Genomic DNA, 19245 nt, shown 5'->3' on the forward strand with positions numbered 1-19245 from the left:
AGCAATACCATATAGGTTTTAACATGTTTTAGACAATATAATATAATAAGGACTTGATTTTAGCATGTATTTAAAAAAACTGTATTATGAAACAAGGGACAAAAGCAATGTAAGCAAACAAAATTATGTTTTTCATATGTAAATTAATAAGATATAAGTAGTGAATATATCAAAAACATAGAATCTTTTTTATGATAAAATGATTCAAATGTGTAGTAACTTAAAATACTGTAATGAATAAGGGGTGTACTTTTATTCCTTAATTACACAATCTAATTTTATAGAACAATCACTGATCTCTCAGATTAATTCAAAAGATCCAAATCTTCAAACCTGCTGAAAGAAATCCATTCGACATTTGAATCAAACGTCACCTCAGTAATTACCTAAAAAATAAAATATTCTCATCGATTATCCATTTATTTTGTACAACAGACAATCCTAGCGTCTTTTAGATTCTTTCTCACTTTCTGGAAACAATGCCCCACTACACAGATATTAAGTACTAAAATGAAAGACTTCTTGGATTAAATCAGAATAATTTTCAATTATGGTTTCAATTTGGAAACTATGGTTATCAGGAAGAGAACAACTGAAGACTAGAAAGCAGATTATGGAGTTAAGATCTGAAGTTTCATCAGAGCAGATGGCAGCACCTATGTGATCTCAACTGATCCTGATCAAAACTCTTACCAATAGTACTTAGATGAGAGACTAACAGGAAATCCCTGCTATAAGCTACAATGGTTTGTACATAAAATATTCAAGCTTAAACTGGACCAGAGTTTTAAGCACAGATCTTGCAACACAATTTAAGTGTGGCAAAAGACTCTGGAAGGCCTACTCAGTAGACATGATCTAGCTTTAAATTAGAGTCATGCCTTCTATCAGTTTAATTAAGTGGTATTTACATATCTTATAACCCTACATAAATGTTTCAGGAGTCAAGACACTTCTTAATTTCTAAAAAAGAAAAGAAAAGCAGTGACATCACTTTGAAGTGACATAACCACTCTTGTGAGTCATTCTTTTCAAAGAGTACAAAGCACCTTTGGGCTATTATTGCAACATTTGTGCATATTTTTGCATAACAGGAGAACAATCTAAAAAAAGCCAAGGAGGGTAAAGATCTTGGGCTTTAAAGATACAATCTTGAAGATTATAAACTGTATCATTGTACTTTATTTCAAAAGATGGCGACACTTCATAGCCCTGTAACCATAAATGGAGCCAGAGTCTCAGGTATGCTAAAGCAAGGACCAGATCAGACTTGTACCCGCCAGCTGTTCGAGACCTACTAGACTGCAAAATGATAGATCCACAACTTTTTGAAGAAGCTGTGCTTACTAAAAGCAAGCTAACAATCGGAGTAGAAGATACTACTTACCTTCTGGTGCGATATGTGCTCAGTTCATCTTGTAGAATCGATGCTCTTTTTTGTAAAAAAGTTACCTAGAAAATAACAGCAGTCATGACTGAAGAGCTTCTAGTATATAACAGACTTATGAATATATCTGCTTGTGGTTCTTCAGATATATTGCTTAAGCCCTGTTTATGGCCTGATAATCTAGGGATTGATGTCCCAATGTCAAACAGCCTAAATAGGGATCAAGTGCATTTCATCTTCTGAGAATACTGTCCATGGTCTATGTTCATGTGGTAATACATATTTGTTTTGGGGAAAAAATGCAATCCCTAAATTTTGTTTACAAGAAATGCGAGATTTCAAAACTGAACACTGGCATAAGAATACCGAATTCTGCAATTTAAGCATCAACATTAATGGATTACACATGTCTTTGTGAGACACAGACATAAGATACTACTTTTGAAGGGTGATCAAAAACACTTTGTTGGGAAAGTAACGTTATAAGCGTGCTATAAAAGTTCATTAGCAAAGTGCTAGGATAGAAGACAAAGAACACAGTGAAAAGCCTCAAAATTGAGGAGCTGGAGGCAGCCGGCATATTTTAAATATAAGCAAAGCTTTGTTTGAGAAGTGAATGTTTCCTATTTATTCCTTGTTACTGCTGCTCTGTTGGTGTTTTTACCTAACTAAGCCCTCTCATTCCTTTGGAACAATTCACAGCCCTGACAGGTGCAAGGATTCCACTGTTCTTTCTGGCTGATGTTTTTGAAACAGGAATTTCAACAATTTTCAAAGAAGACACCTGTGCTTCAGAAGCTGTTAAGAGAACAGCCTGTAGCTGGATATTGTAGTTCACTGCACAGGCAGCTGCGAGCTATGCTTTGTATATGAGCACTCACTTTTAAAAGTCTGGAGTTACTTTTACTCCTTTGAAATGTTATGTATGCTAGCAGAAGCTTTGAAGACTGAAATAAAATATCAACCTCAAATTCACTTCACTGGAAGCTGGTGATTTTTCAGTTGTTAATAATGGTAGATTTGCATGCCAGTCATAAATCACATGTATTATTAACTAATTTCCTAGATAATCCATTCTTCCCTTTTATTATTTGTAATGGCAACACTGGATGAACCTAAGCACCAGCAGGAATTCCTTCTCAAAATCAGTGGTAGTATCAACAACACCCATAAAACATCTGTCATTATCAAGAGGGAACATGGTACTCATTTGCCATGACAATTCCTTTAGTAATAGCATTACAAGGTGACAAATCCAAGTGCAACATTTCCAGAGGAAAAATGAAATAACAACCTTTTTTGAGACAATGTGAATTGGAAAAATGAAACTACTGAAGGTTTTCTAGTCTTTGATTTTAGCTGGGTTCCTATCAAAGTCTTAGTAATTACAAGAAGTTACAGATGACCGGTTCATATAGTTTTTTGTCATGCTATTATTTTACTAAATATATCTACTTTATTGATGATTACCTTGTAAAGTGTGAATTGATTTAACAAATATCCTTTCATCCCCTTGATCTTGTTATAAAAACCTTTGGTATTAAAGGAATGTCAGGGCAGCAAAATTATTCTAAGTAACAAGTGGCTCCTAAACGTTCTTGCCTGAAGAGGACTTAGTTCATCATGGTATTGGAATGTTTGCTTGTTCAACAATAGACTGAAAAATGTAACTTCACAAACCCCAATTTGGGACCCCACTCTTTCTCAGGTCTGTATCCCACTATTGCTGCATGCCCGGACAATAGTAAGCAGTGACAAATTATTCTCCCCAATGCAACAATGTCTTTTTACAGAAACCATACATGCTTAAAAAACAAAAGATGTTTATGCAAAAACTATCAAATTAAAAAAATTATGTTCATGTTTAAATATCAAATGCTAGAACCCTCATCACTTAAGATATCAAAAAGGCTAAATGTCTCTCTATATATTGGTGCAGAGAGAAAAAAACAGAACTAACTCTTGTGAGCGAAGGTTGGAACTAGCTGAGGGAGGAAAAAAAAGCAGAAGCAGAGATGATGAGCTATTAATTGTCAAACTCCATTGCTTATACCAGCATGCTATGGATATTTTTGTCAGCTCTTTGAACTAGCAAATCCTAGATTACATGTTACTGTACTATTCTGACAAATGAAACATAAAATCTTTACCTGAGATTTTAGTGATAGAATTGTGTCTTCAAGTTCTTGTCGCAAAGATGCTGGCATTAGACCTTTCATTTTGGTTTCATATTCTTGCCGTATAGAAGTCACCTGAAACCATAGAAAGCAAGCATTTCCAGAGAAAAGATTAGGTGAGCCAATTAAAATTATTTAGGGGCAGTCACTACCTACATGTTTGAGGTAATATCTATATGAAGAGAAATGTTGACATGCAAGAACAACTGTGCTGTATTGAACCAAACTGAGTAATTCCTTGGCATTCTATTCCTGTTATAAGGCTATTAATTTTTATTATGTAATAATTAATAATGTAATAATTATGTTATTATGTAAACAATGTGTGATAGCATCTGCTTGTTTTATAACTATTAAATAATGGCCATAGAGATTCTATCACAGATGCTGCCTGTAGATATTTATAAATGTTCTGTTGAATCCTCCCCCAATTGCAACATCCAAACTAAACAGATCATTATAGGAATAGTTTTAATCAACCTATCTTCAGCCACTTCCTGCTCCTACTCACTCTTGCCTGTTAATTCAGAACTGGATCAGTTCTTTTTTGCAACCTCCTCCCACGTACAATGTAAAGGATGTCACAAGAACGATAAAGATAAAGAAAGTTTCCTTAAATATGCTACACATTTAAAACATTTTGCTTCTAGATTTACATCTTGGATATGGTGAAATTCATTTCCAATGCTACAGTACTTCCATCTTGATGCTGAATAATTAAGATAAAATAGCTAATGAGCCAAACATAACCAACACAATTTTTTCCCCCAAAATTCTCCAAATTTATTTCACATTTCTGGCTGCTTCTCTTCAAGGTTTATTTTCCCAACACATGAATGGCAGCACAGTTGGTTCTGTTCTTGTTTTCTCATTCACTGACCCAATTATATTCTGAAGTATACCAAACATGCTACTTTTTTGATGATGCTTTTTCCTTCCATATCAAATGCCACACACAGAACTTCAACTTTTGTTAAGATTGTATATGTTTATGAATGAAACTGAATTTCATTTGCAAAAGGAAGTCTGGAAGCTTCCTTGCACAGAGGTAAGAGTGAAGAGAATAATAAACAAAAAAATCAATATTTTTATTGAAAAAAGCAACAGACAACTACATTCCTCCCTACCCTCCCCATCCCACTGTGGCTGGTTTCTCTTGACCAATTATGCATTGTGGGTAAGCAAAACCTGAATTTCAAGAATACCTGTTCCTACAGAAAACAAAAGGAAGGTACGGTTCATATGATATCAATCTGTTTAGTAAAAATGGGAGCAAGCACTATACGAGCTAAACAATTTTACCATAAAAATCTACCAATTTTTAACATAAACTATAACAACTTCCCATACACAGGTAGTCCTCAACTTACAACAGTTCATTTAATGAATATTTGAAGTTACAATGGAAATGAAAAAAGTGACTTATGACCATTTTTCACACTTATGACAGCATCCCCATGTCACATGATTTACATTCAGATGCTTGACAAGGGACTCACATTTATGACAGCTGCAGTGTCCCAGGGTCATGTGATCCCTTTTTTCAACCTTCTAACAAGCAAAGCCAAGGGGAAAACAACTGTGTTATTAACTTAACAATGGCAGTGATTCACGTAACAACTGTGGCAAGAAAGTAAAATGGGGCAAAATTCACTTAACTAATTTCTCAGTTACCAACATAAATTTTGGGCTCAATTGTAGTTGTAAGTCGAGGACTACCTGTAATTACATTTTGACAGCACTGTATTCTTCAAAACCAAACCAAACCCTACTTACTTATCTGAAATTTGATTTCCAAAAGTTGTATAGAATAATTGGTCTGTAGAACATGCCTTCTATATTTTATCCTCCAACTTTCTTATGTTAAAGACTGATATTTATTCTCCTATATTTCCTGTACTTTCAGAGGTCTAAGTTCCCAAACAAAAATACAATTGTGATTGGAGTCCTAGGAAAATACCTAAAGGACTTCCTAAATATTGAATTTACCCAATTTGAACATCCTGATTTTACAAAAAATATCCCATCCTGGTAAGCAACCTTTATATTTTCAGATATTACCTTAAAAATTAATAACCAAGAGATAATTCTTAGGTCTCCGGTTACTTGAATTGTTAAGTTTCCACCAGTTTGAAACTGTGAATCTAAGTCCATAATTACAATATCTTTATTATTATTAAATAGCAAGATCTGCCTATCCCAAGTTCTTGGGAAGATCTTGATAGGTGGATAAAAATGCATCTGGTTGAGTGTGCGACCACAATAATAATAAAAACCTACTTGGTTTGATATAAGGAAAAATTACTAATATATTTTTGTTAATAATGAATTCATATTTCAGAATAGATGAAACTAAAGTTTTATCATTCTTACAATCATCTTTGGAATAGTCCTTTCAATACTTCCTCCTCACCAAATATAATAACAGCCAAACTTTTATCCTTCCTTTATTACTGTTTCAGAAAAGGAGTTTTTAAATTAATGTAGATTGTAGTCATTCACATAGCTCTATTCTTCTCGCTACAATATCTTTCCAATTTATACAATCAAAAATGAACCGTTTTAATTATGTGTTACAAAATTATAAACTCGAACTACCACATGCTTTCATATCAGTCCCCTAATTAATAACCATCTGTGAAATTCCTGTATTTGAAAGTATGTGGTCTGAATGCACATCTCATTGCTAGTTAGATTAAGAACCAAAGAAGAGTATTTCTGGTTTTAGACTTAGGAAATTAAGCATCCTGTTTCTTACAGTAGCCATCCTGAATCCATATGAAGTACAAAAATAGGACACGGGGACAAAAGCATGAATTCAACAGATAATTTGTTGTACAAAAAGGGAAGATACTCATTTAATTTACATTTTAAAGCCAAACGGTCCTTTTGTGGGGGTGCAGAAAGGATAATTGTCTAATGCATCCTTTGTGCTGCAAATAGGAATTTACCCTCAAGCAAGGTAGATCCCTTCCGCAATACAGTGATTTCCTGAGACTTTGAACCAACCACCATTAATCCCAACTGTCAGGGCCACTGACAAGGAATCGGAGAACACATGTCTGTGGATCTGTATTTTCCAAGTACAATTCCCTCCTTTCGGACCAAGATGAAATGAAAACAAATTTGCCTTTTGATTAATGATTCCCATGCATGACATGCAGAAATCTGTTCCTACACATTGTCTTTATTTGAATTATTCTATGGCTGGGTGAAGGAAGCCTGCACACTTTGCATTTAGCCTTCTCTTTCTTTTGGCCAGGATGGTCCAGGAGCCTTCGGTCATCTTCATTTAATTCAGCCTTGCCTTCATAGAAATATCCATGTAATTTTTTTGGTACCAGTGCAGAGATTGCTTGCTGTTGTCTTTCCAGAGATTCTCCCATCTTCATGGTCTAGGTGACATCTCTACATTCCTGGAAATTTCTCATTTAAGGACTCACCAGGACTAGCCCTATTCAGCTTCCTAGTTCAGACAAAGCCATCCAGGTGCTGCCATCTACTGAGTCAAGGCAATATGAAGCTCATTTGGAATGGGGCTGAGAAAATATTCCTTAATTACTGTGCTATGCTAGCATGCTGTATTTTGAAGAACTATCCTATTTTTTAGAAAAATCAGAGGAAACATATAATACTAAAATCTTCCAGAAAGTATGTCTCCTTTTCTGTAATTCATTTATTTATTTAGTTGATCTAATCCAGCCATGGAAAAGAAATGTCACTGATATAATAACAAATGTAATCTATATATGAAAAAACAACAACATTCAATCTCCATTTACTGACAAGCAAAACCACTTTTTATCAGCTTGAGAAAACATACTGATTTGAAGAACTGGGAATCCATAAAACTGACTAGCTGTATAATTACGTATACATGAATGTTGCAAACTTAAAAAGGGAGAAAACTGTTTGATCTGATAATTATTCTTTCTACTCTCACGTATAGCAATATAGATGCGTTCAGTGAAATTATTTTCATTGTAGATATAAATTGCAACAGTAATTTCACACAAACTACAATTAGCCTTTTCCCCAGAATGAGGCCCTGTATTAGTAGCTTGGAGCACCTACTTCGCCAAGGCTTAACACAGTTATTCATACAAGCCATTCATTTAAATGACATTGAGTATAAGCCCACAGCATAACATCTCACAATATAAATTATGGAATATATTGCTATTGTTGTGTATTGCCAAAATTGCTTCTAATGAGAGGCATAACATTTGATTGAAAAATGAATAAAAAGAATATAGAGTACATTGAATAATCTGAAAGGGAAAAAGCAAAGTAGGAACAAAATGTAAAATACTGATCTTACACTTAAAAAAACCTTACTGTATATTAAATGATTTTTAAAAAAAACAAAGTTAGACGATCCTCATGCTGAAGTGGGTTTTTTTTAATGTGTTTAAGAGTGGCCTTGAAATAGCCACACTGTATTTGCCTTCCTTCCACCTCTGCTGATATTAAATAAATAGGATGACTTGAGTCACAGTGTTCACCTGAATGAGTTCAGCTGCAGCAGCTGCACACAGTTCTTTTGCCAGCTAGATGAAGACACACTATATTCTGCATTGAACAGTAATTTGGCAGTTCACTTCAAAGAGAAAATGAAACTTTGGAAGTTTGTTTAGCAGCTTGTTTGAGGTTGACAAGGCAAAACAAACACTTTTTAAAGCAAAAGCTTCTTTTTGCTTTTATTCCTTTCACTAACAGGAGATATATATCCTGTTCATAGGGAACTATTATTAAATTTGTGAATGTCATTTAGAAAACTCTCTAGTTCTCTTTACATTTCATAAAATTACCAAACAAAGTCAGTTACTATACAGCAATAAAGAAACCTCCATCTAAATGGTTATTCTACACATACTACATCCAAATCAAACTTTTGTAGACAAAAGTATGGTATAAGGCTATACTGCTGTGTAGAAAGGGGTTTGCACTAATTGTTCCTCATAAGAAAATTTCCCACCTGAGCTAAAAAATTTTTTGGGGAAGACCTAATTTACTATTCCCGCCATGGAATGTCTTTCTACAGTTTAAAACATTTTGAAATTATGGTACATTACACCAGTAACTGTCCCCTTGCTTGGAAAAGGATAGAGCCATGTTTTTCAGAAGGTTTGAAGGATTATGGGAGAGATAATAGGTAATACTATATATTAACAATATTATGAGATTAATAAACAGCCAGGTGGCAATGTAAGCATAAAATTCCAAATATTTCAGGCTTAAAACAAATACACCCCTTCTGAGGATTAAAACTGTAAGACACTTGCTGACTCCTATAGATTATAAACTCTATGCTTCTTTAACTGCTTAAATAAATAAAACTTATTTCTTTTTCAAATAAAGTGTGTATTGATAGCTATTTGATAAAAAGTTTAGATAAATCATTTATATATCTTATTTTTAACACATGGACTGCAAACCAAGAGACTAAAAATTCATTTTACTTGAAAACAAAATAAGGTTGTGATTTATAGCTTCTCTGTAAAATCCACATAATTTCTGTTATAAAAATGTAAATCTATTTGAGATTCCAATTAACCTTCTCAAATAGGAGAAAAGGTCATGCAAAATGTAGCATTTTGCACAGCACAATAAAATTATAAATGCATACAGAGCTGGAATAAGACAGGCAATTCTGTTTAAACAATAATGAAGTATATAAATCTTGGTGAGAGAGTTAAAAGAAAATGGCAATTATATTATAGCAGGCACTATTCACATACAAAGAAATAAAAGAAAGCTTAAGATGAAATATACAGTCATTTTTCCTCTGACTATTTATTCTGGGAGTATTAAATAATTTACATTCTCACTCTGATGGGCAGAAAACTGTAGTTTGTCTTGTGAAACTTTCCTATTAAAAGAAATAAGAATTATAACAGTTGTTAGAAATTGCGATTTTAATCTGTCCTGTTATACAATAGGTTACAGCACAGTAACCTGAGACCAAGCTCTACCCTGGAACTTCTTTCAGAATAAACGTCCATAGAATTATGTTGTAGTTTTAGCAAGAATGCTAAATGCTATAAAGAATGAACTTATAAGAACCTATAAGAACTCCGGAAATGTTTCTTATAGAATGTTCTCATGTGCACTGAAATGTTAAATTGTACTATATGGCCACCATTATCTAACCTACATTTCTAAGTCCCCCAAAGCCCCCCATGCTTCCTAGGGAATTTTGGGAACTGAAGTACACAAGTCTTAAAGTTGCCAAGTTTGGAAACCCCTATCTTATGAACTTAGGTCTCCTTTGTAAAATATATTATGATGGTGATTATGACGATGATGTTTCACAACTAGACAACTCAAAATGGTGTTCTCATCTAAAACTGCCTAATTAATTCACTGCAGTAAAAAGATTTATAGCAAACTACCAATCGTTAGTCTCAGAAACAACTGCGTTGGTCCTATTATTTTTCCTTTGAATTAACAAAAACAATGATCTTGAAGACCAGTCTTATTTCCATGATATAAACTAAAAAGAATCTGCATATATGTGATGATGAGAATACTGTATACTTTTTATACTTATATGAGATACTTTCTGGTTCCTTCTGTACAAACCAGAAAGAGGGCTGAGAAAATATCTACAGACCCTTCTCATTCTGGACATAATCTATTTCAACTTCTCCCCTCAGGACGCTGCTATAGAGCATTGCATGCCAAAACAAGTAGGCACAAAGATAATTCCCCATGCCACCGCTCTGCTTATGTGCCACCACGTAAGCACTCTCTCATTTCTCATCTTTTCTCATCTTCCCTAATATCTTCTCCTATTGGTATCTTGTGATTTATCAATTGTTGTTGATAAAACATGATTAAAAGTTATAATTATGATTTATGATCTATTACCTATTTCTTGCTGTTTATATGTACACTGCGAGTTTATGCAAGACAAACTCCAATTGCCAATAAAGAATTTGATTCAATTCGATTTTATTTCATTCCATTCCATTCTCCTACCCTACCACTGTTCTTTATTTAGAAACACATTTCTATTATCACAATTTCACTAGTGTCAAAGCAACACTATAAATTAAGTCCTAAACAGTATCTGAATAGGATTGGTTTTAAAAACAAAAACCTCCCATGGTCATGTAGCTACTATTTATGACTTTCACAGCTGGGTCTGGACAAGCAAAATTAATGGGGAGGTTGGTAACAGGTCACAAGTCACAGTCATGATGCCTTGCTTTCCTACTGCAAGGGGGACAGCCATCGCTAAGCAGGGTGGTCACAATGGTCACACTTAATGACCACTTCCCTTAGCAATGGAGTGGCTGCTCCCAATTATGGTTGTTAAGAGAGGACTACCTCTACATGGTAGAGGTGTATGGATGTGATGAATTATTAGTTAAAGACACTGAATTGGTCAGCTGGAAAGCTGACAGCCCAGTTTCAAGGCCCAAATATTGTGCAATGGAGTGAGCTACTGCTACAACTCCTGCCCATCTAGCAGTCTGAAAGAATGCAAATGTAAGTAGATAAATAGGTACCATTTTGATGAGAAGGTAATATTCCATGTGCCTCAGGGCATGGTCATCTGGCCACACCACAGAAGTGTCTTCTGACAATGCTGGCTCCCTCAGCTAAGAAACAGAGGTGAGCTCCACGCCCTAGAATTGGGCATGGCTTTACCTCTACATGCGGCTATCTTTAAAGAAAATTCATAAAACACAGTTGGTAGACAATGCAATTGCTTGCTTATTTGACTAGCACTATAATCTTTATTGTCATTGTACTTAAATACAACGAAATTGGTTTTAACCTCATTGGTGCAAAATTATAACAGAAACAAAAAAGAAAGAAAAAGAAAAAAACTAGTGTGTATGGAGTGATTGTGGTTGTATTTAAAAATCTCACAGCCCAAGGATAGAAACTATCTTTAAACCTGTTTGTTCGGCTGGCTATACTTTGATGTCTTCTGCCTAATGGTAGAAGTGCAAAGAGACACTGACCAGGGTGTGAGTAATCTCTGAGTATCTTCCTTACTCTGCTAAAGCAGCGAGATCTAGCAATGACATCCAGTGATGTCAGAGGGCAACCAATGGTTTCTTGTGCCGAATTGATCACTCTCTGTAGTGCCTTCCTGTCCACAGCTGTTAAACCAGCATACCACACTGTAATACAATATGTGAAGACACTTTCTATGGTGGACCGATAGAAAGAGGTCATCAGCCGTTGTTCCACCTGATTTTTTTGCAGGACTCTAAGGAAATGAAGTATCTGTTGGGCCTTTCCAATCACCAGAGACATGTGGTTTTTCCAGGTGAGATCTTGACTAATAAGTTCTCCCAAGAATTTAAAAGAGGAAACCCTCTCCACACAGTCCTCCCTTGATATACAGTGGGGCAGATTCCTCTCTGTGCTTCCGGAAATCTAGCACCATCTCATTTGTCTTACAAGCATTTTGATGTAAGTTGTTTCTTTAACACCATGTGGATACCTTCTGGACTTCTTCTCTGTATGTTGATTTGTCCCCTCAGTTATGAGACCCAGCACTGTTGTGTTGTCTGCAAACTTTATTAAGATATTGGATGGATCAGAGGATATGCAGTCATATGTATACAGCAAGTACAGGTATGGGCTGAGCACATAGCCCTGAGGGGAGCCTGTGCTGAGCTTCAGCGTGGAAGATGTAAAGGACCCAACCCTTACTATTTGTGGACGATCCATCAGGAAATCTTTGATCCATTCACAAGTGAGGGGAGGAAAATTCAGGTCAGTCAACTTTTCAATGAGAATTCCTGGTAAGATGGTGTTAAAGACGGAGCTATAGTCTATAAAAAGCATTCTGACATAATTCCCAGATTTCTCAAGGTGGCTCAGTGCAATATGTAGAGCAGTGGTGATGGCGTCCCCTGTTGACCTGTTGCTTCTATAAGCAAACTGGTGTTGATCAAAATGTGGTGGAAGACAGGACCTGAGGTGTTGTAGGACCAGTCTCTCAAAGCACTTCATACACTATAGATGTCAGTGCAATGGGTCTATATTCATTCAAGCTTTTTAAGGCTGCTTTCTTCAGAACTGGGATAACTGTGGCTGCTTTCAAGCATGATGGGACTCTAGCCTGTTGCAGGGAGAGGTTAAAAATCCTTGTCAGGACCCCTATTAATTGGTCAGCACAGGTTTTTACCACTTTCCCCAACATCCCATCTGGACCTGCAGCTTTGTTGGGATTTACAGCCTTCAGCTCAGCTCTCACTTGATGTTCATCCAGGGTGAGTGGCTGGAGGTCAGAGGGCCTTTGGGCTAGAGCCACAGAGACTGATCTTTTGACCTCAAAGTAGGTGAAGAAGCTATTTAGCTCCTATACTAGCAGGGTATTAGCATTGGCTTTTTTTCCAATATTGCCCTTATAGTTGGTTAGGTGTTGTAGCCCCTGCCACACCTGCCTTGAGTTATTATCTTCCAGATACTTCTCTACCTTTTGTTTATATTTCTGTTTAGCCGCCTTAATGTCTCTTCTCAAGTTTGCCCTGGCTTCATTGTATTTGTCTTCGTTTCCGGCATTGAAGGTGGAGTTTTGGGCTCTCAGAAGTGATTGTACCTCTGCTGACATCCAGGGTTTACGATTACTGTAAACTCTGATGCACTTATTCACTGTTACATTGTCTGTGCATGTTGTAATGTATGAGGGTACAGTGTCAGTGAATTCTTGCAGCTCCAAATGTTCAAATATGCTCCACTTGGTAGTCTCAAAGCAGTCTGCAACTGGCAGAGTGCTCCTTCCGGCCAGATTTTGATAGTTTTAAGATTGGTTGTATCCTTTTCCTAAGGGGGATATACTTTAGGCACAGTAGCAGAGAGATGTGGTCAGACGTACCCAGATGGGAGAGGGGGATTGCTCTATATGCCTGTATTAAGTTTGAGTACATATGGTCCCTAGAGTATTCTTACCTCTGGTGGTACACTGCACATACTGCACAAATTTAGGGAGAACAGACTTTAGACTGGCTTGATTAAAATCCCCAGCCACGATAAAAGCGCTCTCAGGGTAAGTTTGCTGCTGCCTCTCGATAGCGTCATGTAACTTACAGAGCGCTGCGCTAACATTTGCATCAGGTGGAATATAGACAGCAGTGATAACTATAACAGAAATCTCTCTAGGTAAATAAAATGGCCAACAAATGACAGTTAAGAATTCCACATCTGCAGAACAGTGAGTATAAGCAATTCTACTCTTAGTACACCAGTTATTATGTTACATCTATCTTAAATTAATTATGAATAGGTTTATGCATGCAGTTCAAAGTACTAAATTTGTCTAGTACTAAAGTACTAAAGTAAGAAAGCTAGAGATCAACAAAGCACTGTTCTTCAATTATGGGGCTTATGTTTTGGAATAATCTCCAAAACTAGATTGCCTCCTATAGTAAGTGATGTTTTATTGTGTTTTATCTTGGAGTCAGAATAATTTGACAGCATACACATTTTAACAATGTCAAAAATAATTTAAGAATTAGGTAGTATGACTCTCTGAGGAGTGTGTCTACTTACAATGTAGGTGGCAGAGAATTATGTGACTGAAGTGTCCTTTTTATTAAAAGAAGCCCACCAACCAAAGCAAACGACCCTTTCTGTCAAATAGTCAACTACAAAAAACAATAAATGAACTCTAAAACACTAGGCGCATGTATCTATCTATGTATTCATCCGTCCATCCATCCACCCACCCACCCATCCATCCATCTTCTATTTCTAAAAACCTGAATTATCTAACTTAGGAAGTATCTTAGAGAACATTTGCATTTGATGCACAGCAACTCACTGGCTGTTTTCTGAAGGAGCATGGTCACATCCTATTTCATGTAATTTTTCTGAATATATTTATTGTCTCCAGAAAAAATGATTTCAGTGTCTTACGTTTTCTGAAGTTTTCATACTAAACACGGATCACCCACCTGGAAAATCCCTTGTTTATGGTTAAACACTTAAAAATCATAACTGCCAAAGAGAAGCAGCAAAGCAAACCTTAGGAAATAACATATTGCATACAGCAGACTTTATGGGATTACGTGAGTTGGACAGAAATAAAAGTCTTCACTCAACAATATGGTAAAACTGTGGTCAGAAAATACTTGCCAGCCTAAAGGAACCTCCATTCCTCCCCGAGGATTTTGCTTACAAACTAAAGGTCCTCTTGCTAAAGGAAAGCAGCTTAGCATTGAAGCAGATTATCAAGAACAGGTCTATTATACTGCTTTTAAAATGGCAGCAGACCTGAAATAAATCGGAATCTAAGTTGAGATTTGATACTAATTGCATCTTTATTTCCTTAATAATACACTAAATGTTGCAAGCTGGGATTTTGGAGAGAAACGAAATGATGGTTTTTATATGAATAATGAAAATGGCAACACAATACATTTTATACCAACAATGTGACTTTTGTTTCTACAATCAGATTTTGAAGATTAAAAGAGCACAAATTGTGAAACTCATGTCTAAAATTAAGACAAAGTGAAAGTGGCTTTCATTTGCTTAGGAATTGATATGCTGGAAAGGTATGCTGACAAAACATAATGATTCTGCAGAGAAGAAATAAATGTTTTCTTGTCCTGAAATCACAGAGATGATTAAGTACAACATGTCCTTTCCTCACATCATTTATATTGCTAAAAAATGAAGCATACAATCGTCATGGCTAAATCACTTTCATGACCTATCAATTGGTAGCTGGCACGTGGTATCCTTGTTTTCAGGAGATCCTCTACTATAAAATTTCTATCCATTATAGTGTGTTGTGAAATCATGACCTGAAATGTTTGAATCTTAAAGTTTTATGTGTAAGACTAGACAGCCCATGACTGTCAGTTCATTCTTCTTGCCACATATAATATAGGCTTGTGCTGTTTCCCTTCCCCTGGCGACTCTCAGGACACCCTGGTGAAGCCTCCTCTTCCTTGACTGATGCATGGAATTGTCTACCATTTTGCTGGGGAGAGGGTGGGAAAGGGAGTGGTAGACCACTAGGAAAACTTCACTTCAGGTACCCATTCCAGTATATCCCACGAGTTCCTCTCTCTAGGGAGAAAAAGAGCTTACCCGTCACCAGCACCCCCAGCTGAATCTACCTTGCCCATAGGCATCTGAGTTGCTACCTTATTCTTCTCTCACTAGCTACCACTGTTAAGATATTTCAAATATTGGCCTTAATTCCAATGCACCCAATGACTGTATGGCCATCAAGTCTTGCCACCAGACAATTGGGACCAGCATATATAGGGAGGCTAGAAAGAGGGTGGGAATATGATCTTCCAATCTTTCCATCTGCCATGCAACCTATGGGTGCAGACAGGAGGTACTGAAAGGCCACAATTTTGCCAAATTTCAATTCCACAGAGTCATGGGTCCTAGATTTTGTATCAATTCTATAATTTAACCCACTTGAGGTTCATTGATTCAAAAATTGTTGCTTTATGATACACTGCTTTGCCCAATTGAGGGTTACAAAATAAAATAATTTTTAAACAATTTAGAGGAGAGTAACATAGGATAAAGAATCCCGGGCCAATGGAAAGGTAAAGAAAATATGAAATGTCCATATGGGTAGTTGATATTGTATGCTGTACAAAAGAACAGAATCAATAACATCACAATTTTGCATTCTGCATTATAAAGAATGAAGTAAGCACAATGTAAATACAAAGTACAATGTATTTTTTCACAGCTTATGCAAACTTGAAAGTTATCTAAATATGGATACAGTATGTCACAGAGACATATAATTTGTTTCATAAGGAAATAACAAAAAAAGTTGGTGGGAAAAGTATTTTGATTACATTTCCAGAAAATATTTTGTGGAGATATCCATTCTGAAAGAATTTAGTGTTAACCAATATGCAGCTCCAGTATGGATTGACACCAATATCTCACCCTGAACTCTTTCACTATATCATAACAGATTATGAAGATACTCAACATTACACATAAAAGAAATACCTTAAACTGTTAAAAATGCCGGTCTTCATAGGTGTATTGATTTATACTGTATACTAACCAGAATATTTTGTGCTAGTACAGTGGGCTATAGTTTGGGAAGTAATCTTGTTTGGCTGTAAGCAAGTTCCAGATAGAGAGTGTACCATAAATATCTATGAAATTCATTGGTTTCTATTAATATTGATTAACAGTTACTATTAATATTGATATTTTGCTGTTTAGAGAATTAATCCATTCTATTATCCATGACATGCTTGTTTGATAATATAGTAAAAAGAAGTCTACTTCTTTTTAAATCTCATAAAGTTTTCAATCTTATTCTCAGGTTTTTCTTGCTCCATATAAATCTGTTAATTGTTGTTTCTCAATCTTGCGTGTTTTAAAATAGGAATTGGTGCCATTTGAAATAAAAATTTAGATAATATATTAAGTTTATTGTTGCAAAAAGTCCCAGCTAAGAAAGTATTAACATTTCCCCTTTACAGGGTCTTGTTTTATTTCTTTCCATATTTTTTATAATTGTTTTGAAAGATATCTTTATTACATCCTGTCAAATTCACTGGGTCTTTTGTTATCTCACAGCTAGTCTCTTCCTTCACCAAGCTTTCTTCTTTAGAAGTTATTATCTTTGCTTCCTTTTCTTTGATTCTGTATCGAGAAAAGTGGCCAACTTTTTAAAATTCTTGTCATCATCTGTCTTGCAGAGCTTAGTGATTGCATAATTGTTAGTACTACATAATCTGCACGCCATTTCATTTTGTATTCCTCTCCTTGAATTTTGATCCAAGTTATTTGTCCTTTCAGATCTTGTCTGCCAGAACTTCTAGAAAAATTTTATGTAATACAGGAGACTCCCTTGTCATCTGCCTTTCTTCACTTGATCTTTGCTGTTTGCTGTTGATGTATGCTCTCCATTCAAGTTTTGAATTCTTCTCCTGGGTTCATTTTGTCAAGGACGTCTAATAAAAATCCAATCCAAATTGTCAAAGGCTTTCTCCACATCTAAGGATATTACTGTCACCTCCCTTTTTTGTTATTAATGTATTCTAATGCAGTTATTATAAACCTGATGTTGTTATTAATCTTCCTCTTTGAAATGTAACCTGTTTGATCTAAATGTATGATTTTGGAAATGCAGTTCATCTGTGTTCAACTAATGTTGTGGTAAACATTTTATAATCAACATTTGATATAGGAATTGGTGGTAAAAGGGAAGAAGGAATGTTTTTGCAATGGAATCAAGCAGTAATACAAGGAAGTGGCTGTAGAATTACAATTAACACACTGTATAGAATCATTTTTACTATTGGTACTTATAAAGAAGGAAAGAGACAAAAAACAATGTTGAGGCAAAGAGAGAAGTGGCAAGGAAGATGGAAGGAAGAAGAATCTGATTCACATATAATAAATTGGTTTGATTAAAAACTAACAGCACAAATGAAAGAGCTGAATGAAAAGCTCCAAGGTACACAAGAGCAGGTTCTGCACATGATGGAAGAAATGAAAGCAGACTAAAAAACAATTGAGATTACGAATGTTCCGGTTAATACACAATCTAAAATTCAGAGGTACCAGAAGATTCTGGAAAAGTAGAAATAGAAGTCCATTTAAAAATGGCTACCCAAGACTATTTAAAAATAGATGAAGGCTTTCCAGATATTTTTAAACATAAACTCCACATTTGCACAAAAGAAAAAAAAAGTGCCTCCAGATATGCTTGTCAGATTCTTACAAATGAGAACAAGAAATCCTATTTTAAAGCTGCAGACTGAAAAACCTTTGATTATAGAAGGAAAAGGTATTCAAATATTTCAAGACCTCTTCCCCAGAATGCTAAGAAAAAGGAAAGAATTCACATTTCTTACAGGAAACAAAATGAATAATTATAAAGACAACTACAGAGGCTTCCTGCCTACATGAAAGAGTAACTGCTCAGGATTCTGCAGACAAAGAACTTTCTGGCACAGGAAAATACACTTGGGATGAAGAAGAGAGAAATTAGCTAGAGCAGCAGCATTAAATTCGAATTGAAAAGGGAAAAACAACATTATTAACTTCTTTTAATGAAAATAGACTAAATTCCCAATATTTTAAAAAAGAAATTATTAAAAACTTAATAAAGCCAATTTTGTTTACAAGAAATGCATATAAAATAAGACCATGATATATAACATATATATATTATATATATACATATGTATATATCATATATATACATATAACAGAAAAAAGAACAAAAATATTTTGCAACAGAAAAGACAAAGAAAATTGGAGTAGCAATTTATTTTAAATCAATCACCTTGGGAGGTATTGGAACGATGAAAAGATAAAGGAGGAAGAATTTTAATTTTGAAAATAAGAAAAGATGGGAAGTTCAATTTTGGCAATCCAACTGAGCTTCAAATAAGAATAAATTTTATGTAAGGTTACATTACTAGAAATAGAGTAATGGCTAATGGACATTATTGGGTGTGATGAATAGGCTGCTAGATTTGATTTTAGACAGATCATCTTAAGATAAAAAAAGAGGAAAACTTTCAAGAATTTGGTTTTCAGTACATGCCTACATTGACAATACTTGGGAGACTAAAAAAATCCAGGACTAATAGATTACAGGTGAAACTCAAAAAATTAGAATATCATGCAAAAGTTCATTTATTTCAGTAATGCAACTTAAAAGGTGAAACTAATATATGAGACAGATTCATTACATGC

General features: G+C 35.2%; 1 protein-coding gene across 4 annotated transcripts in view; it reads right to left on the minus strand.

Annotated features, from left to right (window-relative positions):
• Positions 1-1377: 1377 nt before the first annotated feature.
• Positions 1378-19245, minus strand: part of CEP112 (centrosomal protein 112) — a 273284-nt gene continuing 255416 nt past the window's right edge. For 3 of the 4 annotated variants that reach the window (XM_087710220.1, XM_087710221.1, XM_087710219.1), the window contains 2 exons: positions 3538-3639; positions 1378-1452 (listed from right to left, as the gene is read on the minus strand). In XM_087710220.1, coding sequence (XP_087566346.1) covers positions 1384-1452; positions 3538-3639 — 171 coding nt within the window. In that variant the 3' untranslated portion in view covers positions 1378-1383. Of the gene's footprint in view, positions 1453-3537; positions 3640-19245 lie in introns of those variants that run through there. The other variant, XR_015696022.1, reaches the window with a different exon arrangement.

This window comes from Thamnophis sirtalis, unplaced genomic scaffold (assembly GCF_051295495.1).
Source record: "Thamnophis sirtalis isolate CommonGarterSnake01/CBP01778 unplaced genomic scaffold, rThaSir2_p1.2 scaffold_3, whole genome shotgun sequence".
Classification (NCBI taxonomy): Eukaryota; Metazoa; Chordata; class Lepidosauria; order Squamata; family Natricidae; genus Thamnophis; species Thamnophis sirtalis.